The following is a 22197-nucleotide window of genomic DNA, read 5'->3' as shown; positions in this document are numbered from 1 at the left end:
TAGAATTGTATTTTTTTTCTCACCTGTAAATCTTCCAACTCCTTCTCAGCAGTAGCAGCGAGAGCCAGCAGCCTCTCTGTCTCCTTCTTCTCCAAGCTCAAGAAGTAATGAGCATCCTTCACCACTTCCACACCATTCGTATCACCATTAACACTAATCACCGATTCATCACCGACATCACTATCGAGTTTTATCACAGAAATACCATTTGTAACCGACACTGCACTTTTATCCTGTTCTTTCTCAGTCTTTTCCAACTTAGGAATGTCTTCAATCTTCTGCGGAGATAGATCACTTTTCACACACTTCTTTGGCGAAATTATTGGCAGTTGAGCGCGGAATTCAGGCCTTAGATGCCTTAGAACTGGTAGGGAAACGCTGGAATCCATCTCCCCATTAGGACTGGTGCACAGATCCTTTTCAATCTCCTCAGGACTCTTCTCAAGCTTTCTGGGGACCCTTTCAGGTGTGTTTAAAGACTTTTCCGTCAAAACCTTAGGGTCGTCATCCTCGCTGGTGCTTTTGAGTTTATGGCGCTTCTGGTTGAAGAACCCTTGAGCTAAAGCGCCAGGCCCGTAAAGCCTCTCAACCCGTTGCTGAATAAAACTCTTCATAGGACTTGTTAACTGTTCCCCATTCTCCTTCGTGATTTCTACTCTCTTCGAGACCCCATTAGAAGAAATGGTGTAAGACTCAGAGCTGAATCTGGTCTCTTTGCCGTTAGAAGTGACAGTCTTCCTAAAATTCGTCTCCGAATAACTGGATTTGAAGGTGATCTCCTTAGAATTATCCACTTCATCAGTTTTATGAAGCATTGATGTGGCGAAATTCTTACTTTCGCTCGATATGTAAGGACGGCTGCTAGTCGTCATATTGCCTAAAAAGTCGTTCTTTAACTGCTTATTTTCGGCCGCCATGTAGACATTAAAAGGTGACGTGGCTAAGTAAGGGTCTGTGTGCGCCTTAGTAGGCGCTTTTTGTGTCAAATCAGCGCGCGTATCATGGGGCCCGAATGTTGGCACCAGCAGTTTATTTGCACTGACCGGAACTGGGACAAGTAGCGAGTTATTTTCACTTCTATACTGATAAGTGTGTGTAATAGGCCTTATTGGGGAAGCCTCTCGACTTTTGTTTATATCCTGCCTTAATTTCGAATCATATGTAGTAAGATTCGTGTATCCGTTGACAGAGCAGGCTAGGTTTAGATAGCTGGGCTTTTTATGGGGTAACTCGTCCCGTTTTTTATGGTGTCCTCTAGATCTGTGGCTGGAGGTGTCGACATAGACCTTGGGGGGTGGTTTGAGGAGATTTTCCGACTTCCTGGGGGTCGGTGTGGTGTCTTCTGGGGTTCGGACGGGGGTAGCGACGGGCGTGGGGCTGGCCAGGTAGTTAGGCTGAAGGTTGGACCCTGCCCGTTCCTGTAGACGGGATGTGAAGTCTCGGATCCGACTGGTTGTCGAAGAGGGTGTCAGAAGGTTCAGACTTCCTGATGTGGTATCTGGAATGAGAAGAACTTTCGTTATTATGTGATCATTTGGTATATACAAGGTTTTTTGTTTCATGGATGATGCTGAGTCGTTGAAAAATCATTGCCTTCAATACACTTAAAACATTAAAACAACGTGACTAAAGTACGTCAACATGACCTTGCAGTTTAAAACAATTTCGTAATATTTCTGGGAAATACAAATAATCAATTGATAACTTTTAATGTAGGTAAACATAAATTATATATTCATGATTAATTTACTAATCGTTTTATACCTTTGATTCTTTCTATCTTAGCTGGCGATTTTATATTTAGTTGTTTAATAAGTACTCTGTGATTCCTGGGGCCAGAAACCCTGCCGGGGCTGCGGGATTGTTATATAGAAAGAATTACCGCAGCCCTGGCGCACAAACGGCCCAAGAAGGGAAAAATGTGGTTATAGTCCGTAAATAGCGGTAATCTGATGAATTCCCATTTTTAAAAAGGGCCGATTTCAAAACATGCATGACCTTAATTTTACATATTAGGTTCAACCAATCATAAAAAAAAATAATCATCACTTTCATATCATGTCTTAATGCTTTTCATTAATGTAAGAGAGTAGGCCGCCCAAAGCTACATTTTCCTGAATGAAACTACAAAAACATACCATATCATAATATCAGAACATTTTAAAATTGTAGAAAATAACATAACATATAACACTGACACACAAACAACAATAATAAAGCCAAAACCACTGCCACACAGATAATCCACAGATTATAACAAGCAAAAATCACCAAAAAGGTTTGAAACTACCACACAAACTTTTGCAAACACTCACAGGCATGAAAAACGAGGTAATAATCACACATTTTGTATGTAGAATCATTGAGATGAAGAAAAAAGTTCTAATATTAAAAAAAATAATTACCACACAGCATGGCTGGCTATCTTATCAATGTGATACAAGATCGTATGTCCATGAGCATGTAATGTGTGATGTAAGTGAGATAAAATGTGTGCATGTGTGCGTATGTTGTCATTGAACTACATATTTGGGTTGACTGGCTTTTCTTGAGTTTCCCGCGTTTTTGATAATTCTATTAACATTAGCATTAACAAAATAAAATGTTAAAGGGCTTCCTAAAAAGAGAAGAGGAGATATCCTGCATTTAAATTTTTAAATGCAGGATACCAATTTTTATGTGAGTATTATTTGAGAATATTATAATAAACATTTTCCTTTGAAAATATAAAATATAATAAAAAACAAGCAACTTCATAACATAAGGCTCGGGTCATTTAAAGTAAAATTTTGTATGGAGGTAGATAATACCGTTAATCCCAATACAGGTTACATTTTAACGATAGTTAATAAGATTGATGCCTTACTTGTATATCTGCCTGAGGCATTGTAGCTACTGAAGAGATATATAACCTTTTTATTTTTTGTTGTTTAAGAAATTCCTCACACCATACATTTCAAACATAAACCCTTATTTATAAATAACATATAATAATAAATAACTAGGTACTATTCAAAAACACAAGAAAACCACAGCACCACAGAAATTCTCGATTTCAAAACACATACAAACTAAATAAGAAAACTGACCAGTTCAGAACGCCTACACTCATGTATTTCTTTGTGTTTGTTTATTTCTTAAGGCTATGCAATAACATTTGCAAGTCACACCTTATTGTGTAAGGTGGCTCCTCTTGCATTGAGTTTGAGAAATTGTTCTTTGAATAAAATATTTTCTAACCAACTTCAAAACAACCTGCCAAGTGCGACTCGGCCTCGCGCACAAATGGTTCCATACCATTATTTATAAAACGGACAAGAAAATCACGTTCGTCGTATGGGAGCCCCCCAAAATATTAATTTAATTCTAGTTTTCAGTATTTGCTGTTATAGTGGCAACAAAAATACATCATCTGTGCGAATTTCAGCTCTCTAACTATCACGGTTCATGAGATACAGCCTGGTGACAGACGAACGGACGGACAGAGGAGCGAAAACAATAGGGTCTCGTTTTACCCTTTGGGTACGGAACCCTGGAATCGGAATCATGTAAAACACTGGTACCCAGTTGCATCCGGTTAGACTGGAAGCAGAGTTGGGCAAAGGCTGGACAGATTTTGTTGTTTTTTTATTTGAATAACCTACCTATAATTAAGTACTGTGAAAAACCTTGATATAAAATAATGTCAAAGTAATAAAAAGTATTAATAACTTTGACTTTGGAAAGAGAATGCCAAAGTGAAATCAAGATAGTTATAGCTGTTTAATTTATTTATTTATTGCAAATATTAAAATTAATTATTAAGTGATTCATAGCTATTAAGGCTGCCATCTCGAATTTCGCCAAACCCGGACAAATATTTAAAAAACCAGGACATTTGGCGTAAATCGCATTTTTTCTCCAAATAAGTACGATTTTTTTAATTCAATGAGGTGCTTCCTTACATGAAAACTGTCCGGGTTTTCGTTCGTTCAAGACACTTCTTGAAACCCCGCCCGGACGGCCCACGGACGGCCTCCAAACGAAGACAAATCCGGGGAAACCCGGACGGATGGCAGCCCTAATAGCTATACATATATTCTAACTAGCATTTACCAGCGGTTTCACCAGTGTCCCGTGAAACACTGCCCACCCAAATAAAACCTGCCTGTAACCTTTGATAAATGTATTACCTAATGCTGAAAGTGTTTCGAGAGATTCAATCCATTTTAGGAAACAAATTATTCAGCTTAATAATATCAATATAGATAGGGTTTTCACCCTACATGCCGGGGTAACTGGGTCGAGGAGGTCAGATAGGTAGTCTCGCCTTGTAAAACACTGGTACTCAGCTTCATCTGGATAGATTGGAAGCTGACCCCAACATAGTTAGGAAAAGGCTCGGGAGATGATGTAGTTTTGTTTCATATTACGATTTTTTACAGAAACCAGTATTTGGAATACTATTGCATTTAAGAAGCTAGCTACATAAACGCTATTATATATCTTAAGCAATGATGCAGCAAAGAGGTCAAAAGTCATACTTCCACACACAGATTTCAATCTTTTTAGGTTAAAATACTAGAATAAGATAAAAATCTATGAAGTTTCCAACTTATTAAGCCAAATACATACTTGTCATGTATAAATAAATAATAAAATTAGGTTATAGAGGTAAAAGGTCAAATAATATTTGAAAAACAAGTTGTGGTGTTTTTGAACAGATTAAATATACATATTTAACTTTAAGTTCGTCCTTATATGATATATATTATGTAATTTTTCTTTAACAACATTATACGCGACGTATTGTAAAATGACTATCAGATTTTAAGCCAGAAAATAATTAGAAAGATGAATCGTGTTTCTCTGAACTGTTATTAATAATCTTATTAGTCATCTACCTTAGGCCGCTTGTAAAAAGATACTACGTCATGCAGGGTCCAACAAATCTAACACAGTTTTATAATCAAAAAGCATTTTCCATAAAATAAAAATGTTACAAAGTACGGTAAAAGTAATTATTTTTAAATCCTTTTTGACATTGAAAACCGGCTCCAAAACTTACCGATCGCTTTCAACACACATTAACTGAATCACACAATATTTAGAATGTTATAGAAACCAATTTACAGTAAATATATTTTGAACACATCATATAATTTTTCACTCGCTAAACTATTTTATGACATCAGTTCACAAAGAAATGTCAACGTTTTATTTTTTTTTACTCGAGTCGACGACGCACACCCGTTTGCGGCCAGTCCGCACCGTTCCGTTTCACGGTCGTCAAGTTTTGGTTTCGTTGATTCACAGAAAGTTTATAGATAGCGTTGTCAGATTTTTGCGAAATACATATTTATCTCAGGTGTGTTTAGGTGCGTATTCGTAAGCAATATGACGGCAATGACCGAGCTGGAGCCGTGCGTGGGTAGAAACGAGGTCGATACATAGATTATCCACATGTGTACGTATCCGATTGTCTTTTTGTTTGTGAGTGCATTTTGCAATCAGCATTGTTTGCGATTTCTATGCATGACCTAGATTTATTATGGAGTTTTATAAACATCAGCTATGGTGTTTAAGTCATGTTTATGTTTTAATCGATCGCAATCGGTCTGAGGATGAATTAAATATTTACGACTTCCGTTATGAATGAGCATGAGAACATATGTATATAACATATGTATAACGTAACATAATAACTATGGTATTTTATTTTATAATAAATATTTTCATTTCTTTACTGCAATTTCACAGATTTTTATCGATCTTTACCAAATTAAAGATACCTAAGCGAAAAAGACATTTCCAGTTTTGAATGTACACATATTCGCGCTCATTCCATTTGATGTGCATTTCGTTTCACACAAAATAACTTTCTTTAACAAATTGAACACTTTTGATTCTTTAGATATAAATAGTTTCATGAAGATTTAAGAGAATATATTCCGTATAAACTTGGAGAAAGCAATTAAGATATGTCGTCGAGGAGCGAAAATAGACGCTTTTAAATAGCAAGAGATGTGCTGTTTTAAATTAATTCAATTTACTTACCTTTTAATAAATAAACATGCCATAACAATATGAATACGAATGAGATAGAAATTAAACTACAGTACAAATACTACAGAATAGGAAAAAAGAAAACACAGATTAAATATGATAGTAAAGACATTTATTAATATGAAAATAATAATTATGAAAGAAGCTTGATGAGTTTTATTTTTAAAAGTAAAATGCGTGTTCATTTGAAAGTTGAAAGATTTCGCATTCTACTTTAAAAATAAAATCCATTAGAAAAAAACATTATATTACGATGATAATGAACTGAAAAATAATCACAATCACTCATGCTTAAACAAAAAAAAAAGTACGAATCAAATACATTTACGAACGACTGAAAAAGCCAAAAACTTGCCAGCATTAGAATTACCTGAGAAATCTGTACTAGCGTCGACATCCAGGGAACAGCTACCTATAGAATCCACGGACTTATCCATTACTTTGACTGTCAAATCCTTCGCTACTTTAACTAAATCAGACTCTTTAACTTCAATTTCGTAAGGTCCTATACTATCAAAGTCTTCTACATTCGATTTAGGAGACACAGTCGAACTTGGCAACCGTATGTCCGTTTCATCAGTATTAATAGTCAATATGGAGTCAGGTTTTAGTTCCTCAACTCCGTTTTTGTCTAAAATAAGTGTGCTTTGACTTGTAAAAGTGCTCTGAACTGGCTCAATATATTCCACGTCTTCATCGAAGTACAAATGATTTGTATGCCCACTTGGACCTTGAATGTTAGTAGCGTCTTTAGGGACCGCGTCAATGACTGTCTGTGTCTTATGAATATTCTTATAGTAATGGTTTTCTAACTTTTCTAGCTGCCTTCTCGTGTCTGATTGCTTTTTTCTTACTGAATCTATTATAACAGGCAAATTGAGTAAATCTGGAGTTTTTTCTCCGTTATCTCTTTTAAAAAGAGGTGAGTCATCGCTTTCGAGTTCAAAACGTTTATATTTTGACGAACAGTAGTCGTCGATAGATGATGTGTCAGACTTTTTTGAATCAAAGAACGTATCGAGTGAAAAGAACGATTTGCGTTTCTTCTTTGGTTGGGAGGCTTTGCTAAAATTTGGTGCTACAAAAGGTTCATTTGCTTTGTACGATTGCACGCAAATGTTACTCGTATTAACTAAAGATTTCGGTCTTGTTTCTTTAGCCAGATTCACAGCCACGCGGTTAGTTTCAACCTTTCTTGAGTCTAAGCTTAGAGTCTTACGGAATCTCTCATTGAGGTTGGCTAGAAGAAAATGCCTTCGTTCCGTCGATTTTGGCGTGACATTGTAGCTTTGCTTGCTACTAGACGGCTGACAATGAGGTATATGTTCTGTATACTTAAACTCGATATCGTTTTCAGAAAAGTCTTTGGGTTCCTCGTAATTTTGCGTACCAGGCTCTGGTCTTTGGAAAGAAAACGAGCCTCTAGTAGAGCTTTTCTTCCTGTCACAAATACAGCTACCTACACAGCTCAATCTCATGCATCTTTCTTCTGGTTCCAAGGAAACCTCGTGATCATTAGGAATGTAAGTATCAGGCTTGCTTTTGTGGACTAGGAGATCCTGCCTGATTTTCTCCAACCGTTCGTCTCCATGGAGACCCCTTGTGTACTTAGACTTCAGGGGTCTAAAGAACCTTATGGATCCTGAAGTGTGGGGCTCTACGGACCGTCTTCTTACGAAGGATGGGGAGTCAGAGATCTTGTTGACTCCTAGGAGAAGGACTGGTGATTTCTTGTCTTCCTCGTCCGGTAGATCGCTGGAAAGAGAGAGTGCGGGTCATATTGTGTTCTTTAACTATAGCTTGAGGAGACAAATGTTCCAAAAATTTTGTTTTTCTGTTTAATTTATAAATATTATCGTAGGTATTTTTAACTTGCCGATTAAGACGGTCAAACTAAGTAAGGCGAATGGTATGGAATGGTATTACAAAACCATAATGGGACATGGAAAACATACGGGATCAAAACTTTTGGAACTTTTGTCATGAAAAGCATGTACCTGAGTGGTAAAATGGTTTGTAGTTGAAAAAATAATATAAGAAAAATGGTTTTGTCGCGAAGGCCAATTTGTTAGTTTTTGCAAGCATACAGAGTGCCCAGTTTACTTCAGTTTATAGTGAAATATGAACAAACTTGAATATTAATGAATTTTAAAATAGTTTGCACTGTTATACGTCATTATGTCAAAAGTATACTGGGCATTCTGTATAAGCAATTGAATTTTGATCAGCCAATGATAGTTATCCGTGCTGTTAGGCAGTGAAAAATTACAAAATATGTTAGTATTTTGGTTAGTTAAAAATAAAACTCAACCTTCATTAAGGCGCAAAAAATCGAAAACCAAAAACTTTTACTCACGTGTTTAAAAAAATAATAATATAAAAATAATTGTATCTTGGAGAAAATAATAAAGTGGTACCTACTGTCAATTTTTAAAGCAAGAATTCATAGTACATAAGTAGATAAAAAAATGGATAATGTTAAAAAGGGTACTTTTAAGTCATAAAAGGTTTTTCATTAAATATTAAAAAGTACTAGTTACAAACGTAACATATTTTCATGCAATCTGGGGAATTTTATAACTTATGTTGAATTACTTCTTAAGTTATTGTTAAGTTACAGCTATTGCATTGGGTATATCCCGTAAGGATAGCAAGTAAATAAATAAATTATATGCAAAAGTACATATTTTCGGAACTCTAATCGCAAGTCACCATTTTGTTTAAATGTCAATTATATATTTTTACCAGTGGTACCAGTATAAGGCACGGACTGGCACTCCCTGTTACGACTCCCTTTATTGGTCTTAACACGCAACTTTTTTTTTTAGAATTCTTTCGCAATCAAAGCACGAAATGAAAGGGAACTAAGCTTTCTTGGAAAATAGTAAGCTAAAACGAATTTTCCATTCCTACATGCTTAGATCTCAGCTATTTATAGTGGAGTTAGCTTAAGGCCGTTCTCAATATTTTTACCGTTTTTTTCTTACCGAAGATAGGAAGTTAGCATTATTCGTGTTGGGCTGCGTCAAAATTCTATTTCTAGAAAGAAAAACTATAGATAGATAGATATAATATTGGAAATGGCCGTCAGATCATAGATTCGCACAAAGAAATTGGCGCCAAAATGAACTGTCAAAAATGGTTCCGTCAAAATCATAGATCTCTAAACAAAATAGACCATCTCTTAAAGCTTTCTAGAAGGAGAGGAAGCTATGTAGTCTTCGTATGGTGTTTTCCTCTACCTTTATATGTTACAAATGACGTTTTAAGTATCAGAGAATAATGATTTACTTATTTCCGTCCATTATTTCAGATCAAATATGGAGTTTAACAAGATAATCATTGTCCCTATTAGAGGCGATATGTTGTTTAGCTTGACATACATTATTATAATGACTATGTTAAGTTTTTCTAGTTTACATTCAAGTAGGTTAGGTTATAAAGAAATTATACAAGCTGTTGATTTGTATTTGTGCCATAGTTCAGGAGGAGGACATACAATACGTATATAATCGATTGGAATTACAGTAGATGGGAAATAACTAATATGTACTGCTTTTTTGTCTACTGCGTTTTTGTGTAATGTCGTGGTATTTCAGAAGTAATCCAATTTTATGAATGAAATTTATGAGTGATCGTTGCGTATGCTTTGTGTTTGCGTTTGTGTGAGGGCGCAGCACGGTTTTAAGGCCATTAACACACGCGCCAAGTTTAAATAAGGCTAGATGACATTTACGGAATTCCGAAAAAAAAAATAAAGAAAAAAAATTACGTACCAATTTTTTTATTGATTTGGGTCGAGAATCATTAGCATAATTACCTCCTTGAATATGGCACGGATGCAAATCAACAGCTTGTATAGGTACTTCGTTTACCTACATCTAATAACGTACTGCTTATGACCAACCAGGACAAGTAAAATATTTAAGCCAAAGTTATCCAGGGTCCACAGTTATATTTCTTTCGATAAAACGATTCTTTCAGCATACTTTTTGACATAAGCCTCATAGAATAAACATTTTAAAACCACGCAGTTAGTCAAAATCATCATAGGCACCTGCCTATATCACTTGACATGTGATGACAGACTTAGGCAATTAAAATGATATTAGCATCATAGTACCATATGACCGTGACTTCTTGACATTGATCATGCTCTGCTATTTTTTAAAGATCTTTAAATCCACTTTAAGATGTCTCATATGGAACTGCTATCTGCTAAGATGAAGAGTTATTTGTTTGTTTGGTTTCTTGAATGCACTAATCTCAAGTACAGTCTCATTTGAAAAAATATTGAAGTGTTAGACAGCCTATTTATTGCAGAAGGTTATATGCTATTTTCTATCCAGGTGTTTGACGTAGTGCCCATGGGACAGGGGTGAAACCGCTAGGTTTGAATATCTTTTCGCTTTTTTTAAAGACGATGTAATATTATTGGCATTAAAAATAAATGATTATCGAAACCCTATTCTTAAGAGTTGCGTTTGCGAGCGAATGGTGCACTTCATTTTGTTAATGCTCTATGTGGTAATTATATTGTAACTGTTAATACTCTTTTGTTACAGTTAGCACATTTGCTGCAAGTACTTATGAGAATAAGTCAATCCGTTTGATAGTCTGTAATCACCTTTTGCGTGCAATAAAGCAATTTGTGGTCTGACGGACCAACGGGATGTTTAGTGTTGTGAAACTTTCGTGTAGTAATAGTAATATCGATAAAAATATTATTACTGGGTTACTATTAAGTTATGGCTGTAAGTTTTCAATGGACGTAAATATACAATATAAATAAATTTTATTACACATAGTTACACAAATATGTAATTAAAGCTGTATGATAAGGTGACGAGGCTTTTCATAAATCGAGATTGGTACAACTACAGGCTGTACAGTCACTTCTTTCAGTGTATAGAGCAGTGGTTCTTAACCTTTTTATCATGAGGGAACACTTTACCAAAAGTTTGTCTTGCCGGAGACCACCCCATTGGTTTGCCTAAATTGAGGGTTCTTTGATAAAGAATACAACATGCATGCAGACATACACATGCCTACGTAGTTACAAATGCGCGAGCGCAGCGAGCGCGAAATTTTTTTCGGACTCGTACGGACGTAAAATGTATCCCAAACGTACTTAACTTTTTGTTTGTTGACAAATGCAAAAACGTGGTCACATGGAAGCGAGCGGGAAATTTTAATTATTTTTTAAGACTCAGAACCAAAATTACGTAAAAGGGCTACATTTCAAACCTTAATTTTTTTCTGTTGGACAAGGAAGATGGATAGCAACGTCGCGAAGCAAAGCTTCGCGGACCACTTGGAATGCCTCCAGGGACCACCAGTGGTCCGCGGACCACCGGTTAAGAACCACTGGTATAGAGCATGGGTAAAACTACGAAACAAACGGTAGAAAATATCATCATATGTCTAGCCTTTTCCCAACTATGTTGGGGTCGGCTTCCAGTCTCACCAGATGCAGCTGAGTACCAGTGTTTTACAAGGAGCGACCGCCTATCTATCTGACCTCCTCAACCCAGTTACCCGGGCAATCGATATCCCTAAGTAAGACTGTTGCTTCACTCGTCAGTGGCAGAATCGTCGACAATTTGTCATAAAGAAAAATAGAATAGAAGACTGTTACTGTCAATCTATAACAAAAGTCTAATCGTAATTTTTCTATTTATCGATACATTCCATTACACGTCTCATCACTAGCACATCGAGTGATCGCGTTTAGCACGCTTCATCGGCGTTACTGTTACTTGTTCCAACGCATTAGTACCGTGCCATATTGTCTGCTGGCTGACCACCGACATGGGAGGAATATTATAACATCACTGTTAGACTATCTTGTCTATTGGTGTGTACTAAGTAATGTAATTAAGAGGAAACTACCGTCTTCTTGAGGTTCTCAGTTTGACCTGTGTGTGTATGTTTGTTTGTGCATATCTGAACACACACACGTTTTCAGCACATTATTTTTAAACAGTCTTTTTTTCATGATGATGAATCAAAATTGAAATCATCAAATGACCCCTGCGGCTGTGGGTGCAGCGTGAGGGAGTGTCAGACACTTACTGACTAAAACCCACCATGTTCCTCCTGAAGCCCTTTATGTACCAGGGCCGCGGTAACTCTTTCGAACAAACCCGCATTTATCAGACGTAGGAGAAGGTTTTAGATATATTACTGAACTTTTATTTTTGTTTGATTACAGAGCTACACTATCCTCAAGTAACATAAACTATATTTTGTCCGGATACGGGAAGATGTTCCCACGGGACGCGAGTGCAACCGCAGGAATCAACTATTGTCAAATAAAGTATTAGGTTTCTGTGGTACAAAGAAACTGATGACAGAATGTAATTTGATATACGTCAAAATGGATTAGGGAATCGCATAGTTTTGCTTTCGCCAGCGGTTTCACCCATTACCTGAGGAAACCACTTCCCGTATCCGGATAAAAAGCCTATGTGGTATTCTTGGCGCGGTCGGTATGTAGAAGGGACCACCTTCCGTGTTTAAAACACACAACAAACTGGTGGGTCCCGGTTGTTATTTGAACATCTCAGACGGTCGTTATGGGTGCAAGCTAGAAAGTAAGACGACCAGTATTATCAAGAGGGTTGCCCGGGTAAATGGGTTGAGGAAGTCAGATAGGCAGTCGCTCCATGTAGAACTAGCATTGTTCTATATGGAGCGACTTAGCTGCATCCTGTTAGACTCGAATTCGATCCCAACATAATGGGGAAAAGGCTGCGTAGTTATTAGAAGATATCTAAAAGATTATCATATTTGTAGAGAAAGAAGCTTTATATTATGTAATTAATTGCTGTATAATATAATCTAATATAAACCGACTGTCAATTTCATCCGGTACATTGACTTAACTATTCCATACGCATTTGGAACTGTGCGTGATAATATGCAGCGGACTAAAGAGGATCGATATTATATTTGTATTGTTTATGGTATAGCTAGTTTACTGTTAACTTATAGGAATTCACTAGGGTCTACTTAGTTTAGTAAAGGTAAGAATTGGGTCCAGTTGCGGTTAAAATACAAAACTCGAGGGTGAAAAGTTTCACTCTTTTATTTATCCAAGAAAAATAATTAATGGCAGGTATATTTACGGTACTAAATATGAATTATATTTCGCAATTATTGGCAAAAAAAAAACATAAAAGCCCAAAACCCGCCATTTTTGTTTGCTGGTTGCATGATTGCTATGCGAGATCTAAAATACACTTACAAGCCACAATCTAATTACAAAACTTAGAATATTAAATCATTTGAAATTATAATTAACGACGATAAGGATCATTAATTACGAATCTAATTATCGAGTGTCGATAAAAAATGTCACATCACTTTCACTATAATAAGCGGCGACAAAAAAACTATAATTTAATTATACTCTGACTTTCTACAAAGTTTTAATGTTAGGCTCGCTTTCAGTCTACTAAGGAGAGTCTGAATTCCAGTATTTTACATAAGCTACTCATTAACTGTGTATTTGATACCTATGGGTACAATTACCTAATTATATGTATATCCTCCACAACCCAGTTTTGGGGAGACCTATTTTCTGGTACCTACAAATAAACTTCAAAAATTGAAAGCTCCATTTCATAACAATAGCTAAACAATTAAGGCTAACTCAAACATTTTTTAATATTTCAAATAAGTAGGCCTATATAAAAGCTCTTTCGAAACGTCAAGCTAGTTGCACGGTTCCAAGAGGTGGGTCTCATGGAGAAGAACCGGCAAGAAACTCCATAGACACTCTTTATAGAAATGCTCACAATACTTTTGTTACAGCGCAAGTTATCGTTGAGAAAGTTATACAATGCAAGTGAAGATAATATGATGTATTAATGATTAATTAATAAGTGAAACTTCAAATAGCGAAATATGTCCCATTTTATGTGACTTTAAAAAAATATTTTATTCATATTTAGTAGACGTTATGCAGTGAAGAAAAATCCGAAAACCACATAATTTCAAATTCACCGCTCGCGCAACAGGAAGTGATTAAAACAAAACGGTTATGCAATCGACCGATATCTATCGATTCCTTATTGCATACGATCATAGATCGATTAGAACAATTGACCGTTACATTTGAGACTTTATTGCATACTTTCTAGTTCTTTAATGAAAGTTTAACACGATTTTGTTTTAAAAAGAAATCTAAGTTTGTATATGCCTGTACATGTTAGGTAAAGTCTCAAGTTACGTTGAAATTCAGAGGCATTGATATATGTTGAAGTCTGTGGCGTAGCGTGGCCATACCCCTTTTTGTAAGTGTGAAGAAAGAAAATAGAAGGCTACGAGGCACTGCATGCAATTTTGTGACACTCTTAGCAAACGTATCGAAAAACAACCTAACTTGACAGTGGTCAGAAAAATGGGCAGTTTGTAATCTAATTTTTATAATAAATTGTGAATCAACTTCCTCAGAAGCTCTATAATAATACAGGATTATTGACACACTCTATCCATTTTCTACATCTATGGTAAATTCTCACACTAAAGTTTGACAGTTCGTTAAAGCTATAGTCTATGAGAGAGAACGTCAATCAATTTCACACAAATAATTTTACATCAACCATTTTTGTCTTTCTCCGAGCGTGGGACTTTTAATAAATAATTTGATTAATACCGATAATTACGAAGCCATATTATCTCGTTCTTCAATCTGTGAAAGCGAGTTTAAGCAATTATTTAAGCTTATTGTTTTAATTTGTTCCCATTGTACCTGTCTTTTCTTGTTCACGTTATTCAAACATGGAATTAATTGTGTTTATGGGCATGTACTTATTAATGTACCTACGTCCAAGAACATAATTTAGCAGCCGTGTAGTTTTTCTTTAAACGTAAAAATCGTTTTAGTACACACCATTTCGTATTGTTCTTGCGTCATCTATTTACCTACGTATTACTTAGCTATTTATTATTATGTAGTTGCAAAAAGATTATTAGAACAATAAATAGGTAGATCGTGCATCCCAAACGGACAACATTCCGCACATGGATAAAAGGCAGCCTGTTTGTTATTCTGATACCACCTAAAAGCTATGGCTGCCAATATTCATCAAAGTTCAATGTTTTGCAAAACAAACGTCCTTATTACATTCGTGTTTATATTTACATACCTACTAAGATTCTGTAGCATAGACGGATGAAGACATATTACGTAGATTAAGACTACCTATTTCAACGTAAGAGAAAAAACAATTACATACAACGTCTCTGATCACAGACTCCCATTAAATCTTTTCCCCTAATTTAAAACCCGTCTTAAAGTTCCCGTAAAACAATGTAAGTTTTACGACTTAAGGTCAATAGCCCCATTGTTAAGTTAATTCGTGATTACACACGTAGAAACAGATATAACAAGTTTATGAGTAGACTGAGAATAGAAAACTCCATTTGTTTACGAACTTAAATAAAGGTAAATTGTAAGGATTTTTACATAATACCTAATAAATAAATAATCTAGGTACCTACTACTTCAAATAATGATTCAATCTCAAGACGTTTTCTTTCACTTTGCTCAAGTCGTTGGTGTTCAAAATACACTTAGAAAGGTTAAGAAAAAAATATTTTTTTTTTGTATTGTTTGTCGCACAGCTGGGCAAAGGCCTCCCCATTTTGCCTCTAACTGAAAGTACATGTATCTTAGATGTTACATTGGTAATATATAAAAATGAATTGCTGTTCGTTAGTCTCGCTAAAACTCGAGAACGGCTGGGCCGATTGAGCTGATTAGTTAGCTAGTTTTAAAATGTTTGTCGTAGTCCAGGGTAGGTCTAAACGGTGAGCAAATAAGGAAAAAAAAATTGCGAGTAAGATTCGGGAGTGATTAGACAAAAACCAACTTACGGAATGCCGCAGAACCACAAAAGTAAAGTACTAGGACAGCATAATTCACCTTAGTAAAGTATACCAATAACGAAATTTCGATGCAACTGCTCACCATGTACCAGGGTAGCATAACTTATATGAGTATACCAGAATATACCAATACCAAGTGTAGGTAGACGCTACTGCTCACCATGTACCAGAGCGGCAAAAAATACACCGGGCGCGAGTAATACCGCGGGGAACGGCTAGTTGGTAATATTTATGTGCTTGCCTGACCTGATATCAAATCCACCAAAAATCATTGAAAAAACATAGCTTTATTACAAAAATATATAACCTACTTCGACAATATCCCTAAAACCTTCTCCTAATTCTGACAAATACTATGCTCAAAACCGTATCAAAATCGGTTCAAGACAAACGTGAGATAATTCTGAATAAACATACATAAACTCACTAAACCTCCTTTTTAAAGTAGGTAAACAAGTATTGTTTGCAAATGATATCTCTGTACATTATTTACTCAACTTCCGAAAGGTGAATGACTTCAAAATAATAGTTGTTATGTCTTTTTTGCCGTCTCAAATTATGAAACGGTACACGAACATTTAATTTTACGAATGGAACAAGATTTCAGATGGGAAAATCCTAGATCCAAGATATGATTTTGACAGGAGCGGATTTTTTGTTTGGTCAAATGGTGACAATATATGAAGGAACTAGCTTCCTTTTTTGGTTTCAACCGGGTTTGCTGAGAACTAATCCGCGCATCCGGATACAAAGTAGCCAATGGACTAACTATCTAACACTGAAATAATTGTTCAAATCGTATTAGAAGACTTTCACAAAGCAGCCCGGAACTTGGAAGTTGGTGATCCCGTGCATCGGAGAGCACATAAATGTCAAATGTCGGTCCTGCGCCTGATCTCTCTCCGGTGGTGTCGGATTGTCGTCCAATCGCGCTATGAGAGTGAAGGTATAGTGAGTGCACCTGTGTCTGCGCAAATGCTTGTGCACTATAATGTCCTGCGCAGTTGGCTAATCTCCTTACATGAGAACAGCCGCCGTAGCCGATAATCGGCTTGGAGGACATCATATTTTGCTCACCGGAGATGGGAATTTGATAACCCTATGGCAAAACTCTATCTCTAGATAGGAAATCCATAGATAGACAGCATATAGGTAACGGCCATAAGACAGCCACTTAATAACAGTAGGTACCCTTTTTTATTTTTAAAAACGCCTAATGCGAAGTCAATTGGCCTAATCGTTTCACAATTGGCTCTTTATTAAATTAACACCATTCACATCGAAAGTACCGAATTGTAGGTCAACGCGGACATATTTGTGTATGTGTGTGTGTGTGCGATAATCTTCGGAATGACTAGCCTGCTGTTATGGGTTTCCGTAAATGGAATAGATAAAGGAATTAATGGTCTTGCTTTGTAAGGTTTCTTTTGATTAGAATATTGGTCAGTATCTTTTTAACACGCTTTTGTTAGGTCGACTTGTATAAGAAAGTATGTAATGGAATCTAAGGTAACTAATATAACTATCTTCTGAAATTTGGCAGGTGTATGTAGTTATGATGACAATATGATAATATGGTACCGTCGAACTGATCTAATGATGGAGCAGGAAGATATGAACCGGAACTTTTTATGTCCAAGATGTACATACTTAAGAAGTTGAAAAACATTTATACTGGTTTTGACTGACCTGGAACTGTAACAGAACACTCATACTTGAGAGGTTGAATTTTACTTTAGTATTTAGTACTAGCAGTTTTACCGCGGTTTCACCCGAATCCCGTTATAGCTTCTGCACGTTCCGGGATAAAATATAGCCTGCATGCGCAGGAAGAGTGTGGCTTTCCAACAGTGAAAGAATTTTTCAAATCGGTTTTTTGGTTTCGGAGCCTCCAGGGTACAAACAAACTCATATTTCCTTTTGTTATAATAGATTACAGTAAGTAGGAAAAGTGGCAGCGCACTTGCTATTAATTTCTATCGTAAAAAGTACATAATTCCATATAAAACACAGTTATCAGAGTCAGACATTGAATGTATACTGAATTACAGATTTTATAACAGTTACAGTTATTTTTATAGACTGACTGAGATGGCGGTCAAGTACTGGAATTAATGTCCCGGAAAGTGTAAAAGGAATTCAAATTGTAGATAAGCTAAAGATAGGTTTTCTGTACAAAATGTTCTAGCTATTCCATTCTAGCTAAATATTTTCACGCTGTCTCATTTACACATATAGCACAGGTTACTTGAGAATAGTGTAGCTTTATAGTTATCGGCACGAATCTTGAGCTCTGACCTACATCTGCGCAGAAGTGATTTATTAGCAAAGAACCAATCCCGAGTGACGGCTATGACGCGATGCACTGCGGGCCAATCACCGCTTTAGCCCGCCTCCGCGCCTCACTTCATACCACAAAAGGGACCCAATAAATTACTTCTGCGCAGGTGAAGGTCAGAGCTCAAGATTCGTGCCGATAACTATACAAGAGTGAAAGATTTTTTTTCAAATCGTTTCAGTAGTTTCTCTGCTTTTAGGGTACAAACAAATAAAAAAAATGTAAGCTCCTCAATATGAGTGTACAGAAGATTTTTTTACGCTGAACCGAGGTTTTAACAGAAATTAAAACGAAAAGTTAAGGAAATACTAGCATGACAAGTCAGTGACATAAAACGAGAAATAAACGTCATAAGTAACGTATAATGTTGCTTTCTACTTTCATTCGCTTTTCCTAAAGGTGCGGGTCTTGTCAGCTTAGTTTACAACTGTTCTTAGTATAGTTTCGAAACCTTAAAGTATTTTCACATTTAAAGTTACACAAGTACGACAAAATAAGTATATACCTTTTTATGTGACATCATCAAATGACCATTCTCGCTGAGGGTGCAGCGTGAAGGGGTGTCACTCTTACCTACTGAGTTACTGTACCTACTCAGTTAGAGGAATATTTTTTTGTTTTGTATCCCAAAGGCTCTAAATCTCTCGAATCTACTGATCCTATTTAAAAGATTCTTTCATTGTTGGGAAGCTACATTTTTCCTGAGTAACATAGGCTCTTCTTTATCCCGGGTATGTGCTGTAGTTGCTACAGGAAGCGGGTGACGACACCGCGTGAAAACAGCTTAGGTATAACAAGTAAATTCATTTGTGAATTAGACACAGGCACCTACTCAGTACTCAGTCTTGCAGTGAAAAAAAAACGTGTTCTTTGTAATAATAATTACAAAACAAACACAGCTAATTTCAAAGAAAAATTAAACAAATATGAGAACGTAACATATTTTGCTCAATTCTAGGCAACCTAATTGCTTTTGCAAATACTAACCACTAACACTCAAACCAATTTTAGACTCTAACGTTCTAATAATAAGAGCTAAATTCATTTGTTTTTAAAAAACCTGTCTAAGATGTTACCTGAATATTTAGAAAGAGTATTTCTAACAGGTTATGATGTAAGTTCCATTGTATCGAGTTACGAAAATTACGACAGTTCTGTTGAGTAAATGAATGAAACAATGACCGCTATTGGATAAGCTGATGACGAGGAATATTGAGGATAAATAACAATAATGGCGTTCAAAATGATTGTCGGCCATGACAGTTGTTCTGTCAAAGGAGATTAGTCAGCGAAGGCTAGTGCACAAGCATTTGACACGCACTCTCTATTCCTTCACTCTCATAACCCGATGGGACGGCAATCCGAAACCTCCGGAGAGAGATCAGGCGCAGGACCGACATTGACGTGCTCTCCCATGCACGGGTGTATCAATCACTAAGTTCCAGAGTTCGGGCTACTTTGTGAAAGTTTCTTAAGACCCCCAAAACGATTTGAGGATCGAAAAAATATTAAACATTGACTGTATCCAGCTACATTGACACCCGGAAAAAAATTGAATATACCTTTTCTCAGGCTATCTAGTAGACTATATGTGTGGAGTTAAGTACCTAAGCCGAAAATAATTATGACATGACTAGATAGATGATAAGATTAACTCTCTTCCATTTACTTAACCAACATTGTGAATTAAAAACAACAAAAGAGTAGGCAAATGCAAGATCTTTTTACAAATAATAAATAATAACCTGAGAACCACAATCCAGGCAATTTAAATTGACAAAAAAGGCAACTCGAATCAGTCAAAAGATTGATATCAAGCCGCATTGAACGAATTAGGACTGACCGTATAATAAATAATAAAAAAAAAACAAGTTCTTTATTATTTAAAAAACTGGATTTACCGGCACATGTCTGAACTCAAAAGTTTCATTGTTTAATTACTTGCTTTTTTAAACAGGTGCAAAATCCTGTAACATATTAATCAAAAGTTTTAGAGATTTCAGAAAACTTAGCCACTCCCCGAGCCTTTTCCCAACTATGTTGGGGTCGGCTACTAGTCTAACCGGATTCAGCTGAGTACCAGCGCTTTACAAGGAGTGATTGCCTATCTGACCTCCTCAACCCAGTTACCCGGGCAACCCAATAACCCTTGGTTAGACTGGCGTCAGACTTACTGGCTTCTGACTACCCATAACGACCGCCAAGGATGCCAGAAAACTCAGCTACTACAGGGCTTATTAGGTGATTGAAAAAACTTGCAGCTCACTTGATAAGACATAAATAGATCTAGGTTAGTTTCATCTATAGTTATCTCGTCGATACAATAAATAAAGGCTTATCTACAATAGAACACACAAAGGAGATTATATTATAAAGACAAGAAGCCTGGAGTTTGCTTGGTGATTGATACACCCGTGCATCGGAGAGCACGTTAATGTCGGTCCTGCGCCTGATCTCTCTCCGGTGGTGTCGGATTGCCGTCCCATCGCGCTATGAGAGTGAAGGAATAGTGAGTGCACCTGTGCCTGGGCAAATGCTTGTGCACTATAATATGGCCTGCGCAGCTGGCTGATCTCTTGAGAATGAGAACAGCCGCGTGGCCGTCAATCAGCTAAGACGTCATCCATTATTGTTATTTTATTGAGAAAAAATGGTTTCATAAATCTTATTCTTTATCTAATATAAAATAAATATAAATCTTAGTGTCTTTATTTTTTGTAGTAAGATGAACGATATCTACTCTTTTTTGCAAATATTACTAATTTTAGTCTTAGACAATTGTCTGGGTATAAAGTCTTGACTATGACATATACTTATGTCATTTATTTAGATTTTGTCCTTATAAACAGAACAAAATCGATCTTAGACAAAGTCAAAACATAGTTTGTTGAATTTTATTTGAGAACCTTTCATACAGATGTTATTAAAACAAAATACGATCAATCAATCAATTAATTTCGTCACTTCGTTTCAAGTAAGGTTTCAGTCCTTTTAAAATTACTTAAAATAGTAAATAAATCAGCTAAAATCAAGGTAGGAAGTAAGTTTCTTTTACGTTATTGCCACCTTTTGAAACTTAAGTAGTCAAATTTACACCTTCTGATATGCATGGGTAAAAATCATCAAGTAGGCATTACTAAAAAATGAAGTCTTTTAAATTGCCCCCCGAAAACGCCCTCTGTTTAAAAAATCATTATCCTAATAACATACACTAGAAATTCATTTAAAAAATGGGAGCAATTTTAAAGTTACTGTTGAGCTATATTGTAGTAGACTTATAAAACTTCGATGATGATATGGTAATTTGAAATGGGTAATAACTTAACACCTTTTGTACTACAGTACTATCAATCGTACATTTACGAATATAAAACATTTTAGCGTAAAAATATTTACTTTCAAGATTTACAAAAAAAGATTATGGAAACAATTAAAATAACATTCTTGACCTTAAAAATAAATCTTTACAACCTTGAACGGTATAAATGTAAGAAATTTCACTAAGTCGACCGAAGCCAATGAATCATCAGTACCATAAACACGCTAATTGCAACCTTAATGACCAGAAAACAGAGATCAATCCACTTTGTAACAACAATCACAAAGTTTTTTGACTTACAGACGGGATCACAAAAAACTCCAAACATAATCTAGTACTTACACATTTCATTCATTTTGTGTGACTATCAAATCATTTCTTACACTCGGTTCCCACTCGAAACTACACTTAAGACCCGTGGGAATCTAATTTCACTTAAGAAAGTTTATCAAAGAGATATTATTTCACACGCAAAGTTTACAAAAACAAAACACTCGCACTTGTACTCAAAAAACTCTAACATAGGTCCTAGTTTAAGTCCTTGGGGAAGTCTCAACAATTTCTCTTCGAATTTACAAGTTCTTTGCGTTTGCGCAGC

The 22197-nt window shown here is 36.0% G+C and overlaps 1 protein-coding gene across 2 annotated transcripts in view; it reads right to left on the bottom strand.

Moving 5' to 3' along the window:
• The window catches only part of LOC124643291, a 53083-nt gene that overhangs the window by 10603 nt on the left and 20283 nt on the right, over positions 1-22197 (bottom strand). For both annotated transcript variants that reach the window (XM_047182211.1, XM_047182212.1), the window contains exons 3-4: positions 6416-7800; positions 24-1498 (exon numbers count right to left, since the gene is read on the bottom strand). In XM_047182211.1, the coding sequence (XP_047038167.1) occupies positions 24-1498; positions 6416-7800 (2860 nt within the window). The remainder of the gene's footprint in view (positions 1-23; positions 1499-6415; positions 7801-22197) is intronic.

The sequence above is a fragment of the Helicoverpa zea genome, chromosome 27, assembly GCF_022581195.2.
Source record: "Helicoverpa zea isolate HzStark_Cry1AcR chromosome 27, ilHelZeax1.1, whole genome shotgun sequence".
Taxonomy (NCBI): Eukaryota; Metazoa; Arthropoda; class Insecta; order Lepidoptera; family Noctuidae; genus Helicoverpa; species Helicoverpa zea.
The sequence above is the reverse complement of the archived record's forward strand: the minus strand, read 5'-3'. Positions and strand labels throughout refer to the sequence as shown.